We start from the raw sequence: 10,748 nt of genomic DNA on the forward strand, positions 1-10,748 counted from the left end.
CCCACTGTCCCTCAAAGTGATTTAATGTGGCTTCATTTAGCTGGTCTGCAGAAAATCAGCCTACCTATATGAGCATGTGTCTTTGTTTCCTGTGCCATTATGAATTAACCTACTGTGACTGATGCTTTTGATAATTAACTGTTCACTAACTCTAAACTTAGGAGTCATCTGGCAAAAAATAAGGAAGAAAACTCATAAAAATTTCTATTTTCAAGGCTTTATTTCAAGTTTAGCTACTGTGTTTGTCAATATTTTTTATTACAAATGGGTAAAATTTACTATTTTTTAGATGACTTTTGTCATTCAAGTTTTTTTATTGCATTTTTCAGTATTTCTTTGTTCACAACAAGTTAACAAATTTTATATATAAGTAGTACAAAACCAACAAAGAGAAGAACAAATAAATAAATACAATAATAATAATAATAATAATAATAATAATGATAATAATAAAGAAATAATAAATCATTAACAGTTCAAAGAAAAATGAAGTTAAACATAAGAAGACAAGGTAAAAATTTATAAATAATAATAATCATAATATATATTTTTCGAAAAAAAAAAAAACATTCTGGAAGACATCTCACGACCCCCCATTTGGGAACCCCTGCTCTGGAGTATTTAAAAGTGACCAGGAAGTTCTAATATATTTTGTTCTAGTTTTTTCTGATCTTTTCTGTTGGGTTCTCTTCTATACTCCTGGCTTGTCATTGGTGCATGATCAAGGGAAGTGCGATGACGTCGCCCAATGAGATTATAGGTTTATTCCATAGGCTTGGTTCCGGAGTGGCCTGGTATTATTCTTGTAGCAGGTGGAATATCGGTGAGTAATTCTGCTTTACATTTTAAAAAAATGTCTGTTTTGAGGTTCATATAAAATATACAGGGAGCGTTATAAGTGTTTAATAAGTCGCCGTTTTCTTAGATGACAAAGTAGGTTGATAAGACTGCAGCGTGCGCCCTCTTTATCAGCTGACGAATCACTCATGGGCAGTAAACACACCATTCCTGTCACAATTAGTCACAGAGATGCGCGTGGACATGGCCTAATTTTAAAAACGGTCTTTATTGTGGCTCGTGCTGCTGTGGAGTATGTCGTTTCTGTGTAAACAACCGGAGTAAGAGGATCTCGTCTGGTGCTGTATTCCCGTCAGAGCCCGTCACATCCAGCTACAACCCAGATTAGTATCTGTGTCGCCCACCATGTATGGCTGCAGCCGCCCTCCAGGCTGGGCACGAGCTGTCTCGCGTCTTGTTTACGTTTGAAGAAGAGCTTGAAGAGTGTAACACAGGAGACACGGATATTTCATTTTGTTACTGTAACCTCTACAAGACAGTACAGATACAGAAGTGAGAACATTACCGCCCGAATTTATCTCAATTTGTTTATGAGTGTCGTCTACAGAAGCACGAGATGGCGCTGTTTCTGATTTAAACATGCTATTTATCAACAGGTCTCCCTCCAGTTTGACACAATGGATATGTATGCTGTACCCAACCCTGGGATACCAGGCTGCCCAGCAGGGCTAGAATACCTCACTCAGGTAAGATATGAATTATTACATATATTCTGTATGTAATGTATATATGAATCTTATGTGCTTTGGCATCAACATGTCTTTGTTCATGCCAATAAAGCAAATTGAATTGAATTGAACTGAATTGAATTAAGCTACTAACGTGGGACTTTGTTCAAGGGCAGAAGCATATTTTACATGACATTTTTTTGTCATTGTTTGAAAAGCACAGCTGTTAATAAGTAAGGGATGATGTATGGTTAGCAGGTTGTTATGGGAAAAAGAATCCTGACAGGGTGAGACAAGACCCCGACGCCTGCTAACCATACATTATTCCGCTTATTACCAGGCCACTAACTTGAAATACAAACACGTTGTCAAAAACATTGATTAAATATTATTTTATTGATATAAAATGATTTATGTTTACAGTTTAAAAAAAATAATCCCAGTGATTCCACCTCAGTTAGAGTTCCATGGTGATGGATTCTTATCTGCATGTTCAATGGATTGTTTTGACATGAATGCAGGCGATCAGTTTGACTCTGGTGTTGCTCATGTTAGTGAATGTTAATAACCGCTGTCAAGGGGTTTTGACCAATCAGAATTAAGCTTCTTACACAACTGGAAGATCAGTAAGAAAGCTGGGTAATAATGATGGCTACATTCGATTTATAATTGTCTAGGTCAGGGGTGTCCAAAGTACGGCCCGGGGGCCAATTGCGGCCCAAGGTCCATTAATTTATGGCCCCAAGCTTCCATCTTAAATTGTGCTATTCATAGCAAAGAAATTAATCACAGTTTCTTTCTACAAACAAAACTAAAGTCAATCCAGAAATGTCTCAAAAAGCTTCATATGGACTACCTGTCTAAAGCCAAAGCTCTGGGAATTCTGCAAGACGGCAATAAAGAAGAATCACAAGGACTCTTAAAGTTGACAAGTTTTCAAATTCCTGTTTTTATCATGATGTGAAAATGTTCTTGATGAACAATAAAACTTCAGAAGACACAAAAGAGGACACAAGACAAGATCAAATCATGAAATTGTGCAGAAAAGGGAAAAATTTGGTGCATCAAAAATGTTCAGAACTCAGGAAAGTAATTATTTAGTTCTTAAAATGTTGTCTGCTGGTCAGAAAGGTCTAAAAAACAACATGAAAAAGAAGTGTGATGAAATCTAGATTGTGATCCTGCCATAGGAAAATAATGAAACAATATTTTTTCCAACATTTCCTGACCCTAATGAAAAACATTTTCCTCCAGAAGAAGATAACGTTTGCTCATGTTGACATGGCATGTGGAGAACTGAGGACTTCCTAGTTACTGATTTATTGAGACAAAATTTAAAATGATTGTTATTAAATAAATATTTCATGTATAACTTTCAGGATTCCTAAGTCTCAGTAGGAGCCACTGGCCCTGAGGTATTCTGACAACATCATATGTGGCCCTCTTTGAAAAAAGTTTGGACACCCCTGGTCTAGGTCCTGCTACTTTGCATCCTAGGTCACAGTCAAAGCTAATTTGTTATCAACAATAACACCTGTGCTATCATGACAGGTAAATCAAGTATAAAGAGCCTCTGTTGAAGAGAGTTATTGCTCAGTGTATGCTGATGTCACTTCTGTAGCAGCCCTGTATTTTTTATTTTACAGCTAAATAAAAAGGTACTGCTTTCTGCCTTCATTTGCAGCATTATTACACATCAAAGTGCTCATGAACCTCCCTCATGAACAGATTCACATCATCCCTGCATTGTGTGTCACACTCCATTATGTCATCCTGTACTGACTTTCTGGCTGACAATATATTATAATGCATATTACATTATATTACATTATTATTATTATTATTATTATTATTATTATTATTATTATTATTATTATTATTATTATTGTACTGTGTTATATTATATAATTATGGTTTATTAAAGCTGATCATGGTACTAGTATATAGTACTTTTTACTATTATCTTTATCTCCATACACTCATATTACATACCCTTATATATTTTTTATTTATATTGCTTACAATCTACCATAAACAAACCATAATCTCATCATGTCAACCTGTCACTACGGAATAATATTAAGATACGATAAGATAAGATACTCTGTCCTTTATTCGTCCACAACAGGGAAATTCATGGAGTTACAGCAGCAAACAAAAAGGTGTACAGTACAAGAATTTAACAAGAATATATATAGAAAAGAAATGTCCATCAAAGACGACAGATTGGCCTGTCAGCCACCACCTCCACAGGGTCCAGGACTTTACCTACTACCTGTAACTACAATTATTTACACAATGTGTAACATTTCTATATACCTTAAATTCTTATTCTTATTTTTTTTTGTATCTATTTTTAATTTTTTTTTATTTGAACTTATTCTCGATTTGTGCTTAGGACTGTGTTGCTGCAACAACTGAATTTCCCGACGGGGATTTATTTATTTATTATTTATTTTATTTAATATTTAAAAGGACCATGCATATTAATTAACACTTCTGTAAATGCCAGAGTTAGCCAAAAGGCTAGTTTACATCCTTAGTCCCTTGCCAGATGTTAAAAAGGCTCCCTAAAAAGATCAAGATTAAACAAAGATAACCAATAAAGGGGATCAATAAAGTATCATCTTATCTTATCTGAGAAGCAGTCCAACCTTTTTTTTACCTACCTCTTCAAGTCCCTACTCTGCTGAGCTGCTGAATGTAGAAGAAAAATATTCTTGAATTTGAATCCAGCATTTGTGATTATTTTGTTTTCCAGGTGGATCAGTTACTCATCAAACAGAAAGTTGAGATTGTTGAAGGTAAAGTCTATAACACTAAATCCACTTTGGAAAAAAAAATTCAGTTATTTTTGCACATGTGGGTTTTGCGAGGTCTTTTCAGCAATGCATTTTCCTGTTTTATCTTTGCAGCCCTTGTTGGTTTCGAGAGTAACAACAAATATGAAGTGCGTAACAGCATGGGCCAGAATGTATTCTACGCCGTCGAGGAAAATGACTGCCTGAGCCGGCAGTGTTGTGGTCCGATGCGCTCCTTCACCATTCACGTCCTAGATAATTTTGGACAAGAAGTCATTACAGTCACAAGGCCGCTTAAGTGCATGTCCTGCTTCTTCCCTTGTTGTCTACAAGAGGTGAGTGACACCATGTTTGTGATATGCTGATTCTGTGTCCATGAGCTTTACAGTGCTCCAGGTGTTTTTTTTGTTCACTATATCCATTCTTGTTTTAACTTTACACCATGTAGTTTTACATGTAAACATAATTCAATGTGTGGATATGACTACAAATCACACTCTGTTCTCCCCACCCTTCACTTAGTTGGAGATTCAGTCTCCCCCTGGTAACACAGTGGGATATGTTAAACAACAGTGGCACCCGTTCTCCCCTAAATTCATCATAGCAAACGAACACAGGGAGCCTGTGCTGAAGATCCATGGGCCCTTCTGTGGATGGAGCTGCCTTCCAGATGTTGACTTTGAGGTGGGTTTATCTAAACACACAGATCCATTAAATTTGTGAAAACATAACACGACACGGTTACATTCTTGCCCTCTGGACAATTTTGTGCAATGGATCCTCCTCGCGCTCTGAGGCAGGAAATATGTTTCTAATCAGAGCGAGGCTGCAGCTTGGATGAAGCTACCGCACAGGGCATGCTCCTGTGCGGTACAGTGTGGACATTGTTCCATGCCTCAGTTACCTTTATTACATTGAGCTGTGAAGGGGATTTGGGTCAGTGATACAGACCTTTTACCAGACCCAGAGGAGAGTAACTGAAGCATGATATCACTATTACTGTTCATCCCTTGCAGCTTTGAAGTCATTACTGAGAACCCAACATTGAAGTTGCTGTGGCAGCTGGCAAAATGGAGAAATTGGACAAGAACATGAGTTGTTCCATGATCTCCTTCCAGCTAAACCAAACAGTTTTAGGGAGAGATCTTTATCCAAATGCAACACATGTCAGCATCTTTCTCCTCTGATTTTTTTTTTCTGCAGATTTTGACGCTGGATGAAGTCAGCAAAATTGGGAAAATCAGCAAGCAATGGACAGGACTTCTTCGGGAAGCATTCACAGATACAGACAACTTTGGGATCCAGTTCCCCATGGATCTGGATGTGAGAATGAAGGCTGTAATGATTGGTGCCTGTTTTCTAATTGTAAGTAAAGTAACAAGCAGTTTTAAGTTTCTTCAGTTGCAAGTCGACATCAAAAAATGACGACTTCGCTGAAAAAAATCATGTAGATAGCTTTTTTTTTCAGAATCCTCTCAAAGCTAAATAAGAGTAATTATGGCCAAAGTGTGGCTCATGCAGATGCAGTGGCCTCATTTGACCCAGCTTTCATGGGGAATAATGTTTCTTTGCACTGGTAGCCGGAAATTTCATGTACCTACTACTTAATGCACCACTTAGCCTACATTTTGTGGGAAATGTGACCCAAAAACCACCCCAATCACAATAAATGCAAAACAGCTTGTCAAAGCTATTTTCTGTGGAAGTGCTTTTTCTAAAATGCTTAAATGCTCAAATTGCAGCGTGTTTTCACAGTTAATTTGGCAGTGATTTATCAGTGAATACATTTTACACCTTGGCTGATATCGTCGCACTTGAAAAAAAAAACATCAAATGCACATGAGCTCAAAATCTTTGCTTTCCTTTTCACATTTAACTGTGTTTCTACTTTACAGGATTTCATGTTCTTCGAGACTACTAACTAGGAACCAAGCAGGATGTACAAGTGAGCGTACAACATTCCTGGAAGAACAAGGCCACAAAGCCATAATGATCAGTCTCAAATGCCCAAACATAAAACAACCTTTAAACAGATAGTTCAACGAAAGTACCTAATTGTCATATTTTTTTGCATGAACAATGAAAAGGAAGGTTTGTCTAAGGCTCAGCTGCTCAGGTTGGTTGTTTAAAGGCTGCAGCTGTAACAGATTCATTACAGGGCTGTGAGGGATCAGTGCTGTTTGTGCAGACACTTATATACGTGTTTACATTATGAGGCCAGCCAGGCACAGAGATTTTAGTCACTACAAGTGAAAACTTAAGTTGAAGCCGAACATCCGTATACAAGTAAATGACAAGGATCATCATCACAGACACGTGCTGCTACATAATTTGTGACAGAGAGACAAGTGTCTGTAATATGAAAGGGTTGAGCAAAATGGCACTACTTTATCTTATTTATAACACAGATGTGAATACAGAAAGAACAATATGTGTGTAGCTATAATGTTTGATAACTCAAGGACTCACATAATGTAGAAGTTAGCAGCAGATATCCACTGCTCTTATTTATTGATTTATATTTTGGTCTGTTTTATAGTTTGTCAGTATAGAGCAATGTGTGTTTGCACTGCTTTGTTTGAGTGGTTGTGTGTCTGTGCGCTATAAGTGTACGTGAGTGGGTGTGTGTGTGTGATTAAACTAACACATAATTTTTGGATAAACTAATATATTCAATGCCATAGTAATGATCCTTTGAGAACTATGTAAGGGTTTTGTAGTCAAGGGGAACTGTTGAGGTACAATCTCGGTCTATTCCACAAGAGGGAGCTAGCTTGTCATTTCAGAACATCCAAACAACCCAAATGGATTGACACTATGCCTGCTCATGCCATAGGGTGTCATTAAAATATCAGTTTCTGATGACATTGTATATTTTGGGATAAACTCAGGTTGATGCATGCTGCTGAATTATAGTGTTGGCTTTATCTTGGCTCTGGGAATTTCACACCTGCACCTGATACTATAAGAGAAAAGATAGGTATGTATTTTGGAGGACAGTTTGTACATGATCTCATAGAAATATGAATATTTTGCATATATTTTATGTTGTGTTATTTGGCAAATTAGAGTGAAAATCATTGTGAAACTAGACATGATTTAATGAGTTTGGCAATCAGTCTGATTAGGAATGGTATAAAGCATCGTAGCAAAACTATCATCTGTACTTTTTCATACCCTCATGATAAAGATGTGTTTTCCTTACATGAAGGGGATCTGTTATTCTGGAAAACTGGGGAAAAATATCCACCTTCACCTCTTTTTGTATTTTGTTGTATTACAAATGTCAAGTCTTAAAAAGATAGAGGCTTTTATTTTGTAAAGGTGTGCCAAACTGCCAATTGGAAAGGCCACCATGTCTCAATGTAGACTCAATAGCACTTATAGGGGATTCAGCTTATCCTGCATTGGCAACATTTTTTTAAAAACATTAAAGTTAAATACACAGCTACTTAAGATGGATGTTTTGCAGTCATTTCTGGTTTCACTGTTGAAAAAGTACACCTTTTAAGTTACTTAAAATAACATTCTTGCCATGAATATTGGAATGACCATGTATTACCTGGATGATTGCACTGATAGTAAAATATGCTGGTGCTATATTCTCTGAAGGCCCTTTGATTGTGTTCGAAAGCCAAAAATTTTAGTCGGAATGTGATATAGAGGGAATGTAGACATTCCCAACCAGTTATATATGTAAAAAATACAGTTCAAATATACTTATTCTTCTACTTTTGCACTAATACTGTGAACTAACAAACAATTTAGTCATGCAATTAATGTATAAATAACTCTGTGAGCTTAGCTTAAATTGTGCTAATAGTCCATGGAAACTCTTAAATAAAAAGAATATGATAACTTTTGCTTTTCTCTTCATTTGTGTCTGTCTCTCAATCCTCTTCACATTAAAAACAAGTGATCACATTTTTTGCAAATCAGCACTCCATCTTGGGTACAATCTGAGCTATTGTTCTTTCAGTAGAGTTTTAATAGCAAATATTTTAAGAGTCAGACCTCATAAATGGTCACATTGAACCACTGAGCCCTGCTTGTTAATAAGTTCAGTTCAAAAGCCACTATAATTGCCACCTTCCCTTTTTTTTAAACAAGTCTCTACTGCAGTCCTTTAGGAATATGAGTTATTTTCTTGCTGCAAAAATCCAGCCTGCAGAGACCCTGATTGGAGTGATTACGTCAATAATGGATGTCCTTGAAGGGAAAATTAAAAGAGAACTGAGAACGTTTGATTTCCTCCATTTTCAGGTTAGCCATTAACCTCAAGCTGTTAACCTTGGGGATAACTTTAAGAGCTCCTTTTTTTAATACTGCCTCCTTAAGCTTTTCTTTAATCACACATCAATGAAGAGAGTGACTTTGGCTCTTAGTAAAGAGCAAGTGTTGAATAGATGTTTTGTTTAGATTGCTGCTGTTCCTGGAGCAGATTGGAACAGCTTATTCATATTATTTCTACCAATGGTTGCATCTGAGAAAAACATACGTATTTGCTCATGCATATAACATGCAATTGATAGAGCATTAATAATTCACCAATGTAAGAGTATACTCTAAAAGTTTAATGGGGCTGATGTCCGTGCATGTCCCTGAATGTTTTCAATACCTGACTGTGTTTAGCTATCATTCCTTTTTATAAATGTAATACATTTTTAAAACCAATGTGCTTTTATTTAACAAAACGTTGAAAGGCAACAAGGAATGAGAGGGCCTGTGTTCGAAAATAACCCAATCTGCAGAAACAATACTAAGGAAAAAAAATCCTTTTACCAGGTAGAAAACTCAAGCAAAACCAGATTCTTTGGGGGACAGCCATCTGCCGCAACACGCCAAGTCCAGAAAGTGGTACAGACAGATGACAAATAAGAGAAAGAAAAGATGGATAAAGGGATGAATACAATACAAGACCATTCCCCTATCATTTTTCTATTCAAACCATTTGAGCACACAGATGCTTTGGGCCTAAAGTTCCATCCAAGGGATTGCATTTCTCAGTCTTTGATGAATTTCTCTTTGTAATAGCAAAAAATACCCCTGCATAACATCGCTCTCATTGTTCAAGGTAGTCAAGCTGTGGTTGGAAAACAGAACTGCAGAGGCATGAATATGAAGGGTCAGGGAGGACATGAGCGGGGATAATTTCTTGCTCAATTTCCCTTGATCACTGGAGAACTTGTTTGGCATGCTTGTGGTATGGCTCTTGGACTAGCAATATTTGTCTTTCAGTTGATCCATCATTATGTTCCAACTAGAAATGTTTCAGAAACTACTGCTTAATTTGTAATGAAATATACTCATCATGACACCCAGAGGATAAACACTGACATTGTTGATTTCCTATCCAATGCTTCAGCATAAAAAACAGGTTCAAGTTTTAATGTTCCTAAGAAACAGAAAAAAGAGTTGCTCACTTTAACTGATACCAAGATACCTGATCCCTTTTCTAAAATGTGGTGTGTATACTCATGGCACTCAGAGGATGAACCCTCTTGACTCTCCCTCACTTTAGCACAAACAGCAGGCTCAAGTTTTGACTTCTCTAAGGAACATCAAAAAAGGTCCATTAACTTAAGTCATGCTAGGCTCTGATACATAAAACCTGTTGTTAAATTTGGGATACATACCCATGGCACCCAGAGGATACAACTTTACTTCATTTGTTGATGTTCTGTCCAACCCTTTAACACAAACAACAGATTAAAGCCTTCACATCCTTAAAAAAAGTAATTAAACGTTCCTTTCCTCAACTTTAGCCCTGATACCTGTTAGAATGAGGTATTTAAAGTCATGGCACCTAGAGGATAAACCATAACTACTTAGGCGATTTCTTGCTATTCCTATTGCATAACCAAGATGTTCAAGCTTTTACATCCCAGAGATTCGTCAAGAAACAGTCCCTTACCTCAATTTAAGCCCATATACCTGATATAAAATTTGGGATATATACTCATGGCCCCCAGAAGATATAGCTTAACTATGTTGGTGATTTTCTGCCCAATCCTTTAACATAAACAATCTGTGTTCAGCTCTTGAGTGACCCAGCACTTGGTACTTTGGTAATTATTGTGGTGATGACAAGTTAATTGTTGATGATGATAATGGAAGGTCTTAAATTGTTTGGTTGCTTCATTGTAGATGTTCATTATTTTACTATAAAAATACAAAATAATTTTTTTTTTTTTTTTTAATTTTTGTGCATTGCCTTTACACTGCTTGGCAGTACCTGCATCCAAATGGACTTAAAGCACTTTGTTACTCTTATTGATCTAGTTTCCTCTTGTCTAGATCTTTGCTTGTGTTGTTCTTGTTCTCGTATGTACGTCGCTTTGGATAAAAGCGTCTGCTAAATGACACTGTAACATTGTAACACTGTAAACAACAGATTCATGTTTCCACGTCCCATAGACGC

At 36.7% G+C, this 10,748-nt stretch overlaps 1 protein-coding gene across 2 annotated transcripts; it reads left to right on the top strand.

Annotated features, from left to right (window-relative positions):
• Positions 1-758: 758 nt before the first annotated feature.
• si:ch73-206p6.1 (phospholipid scramblase 2) lies at positions 759-6,377 on the top strand. 2 transcript variants are annotated; one of them, XM_034705819.1, is made up of 7 exons: positions 759-823; positions 1,455-1,544; positions 4,288-4,330; positions 4,442-4,662; positions 4,850-5,011; positions 5,531-5,692; positions 6,223-6,377. In XM_034705819.1, the coding sequence occupies exons 2-7, from the start codon at positions 1,476-1,478 to the stop codon at positions 6,250-6,252; spliced, it is 687 nt and encodes a 228-aa protein (XP_034561710.1). In that variant the 5' UTR covers positions 759-823; positions 1,455-1,475; the 3' UTR covers positions 6,253-6,377. The 2 variants fall into 2 exon arrangements, with proteins under 2 accessions (XP_034561710.1, XP_034561709.1); XM_034705818.1 differs by lacking the exon at positions 759-823 and adding an exon at positions 998-1,350.
• The last annotated feature ends 4,371 nt before the right edge of the window (positions 6,378-10,748 follow it).

Source organism: Notolabrus celidotus, chromosome 17, assembly GCF_009762535.1.
Source record: "Notolabrus celidotus isolate fNotCel1 chromosome 17, fNotCel1.pri, whole genome shotgun sequence".
In the NCBI taxonomy this organism is placed as follows: Eukaryota; Metazoa; Chordata; class Actinopteri; order Labriformes; family Labridae; genus Notolabrus; species Notolabrus celidotus.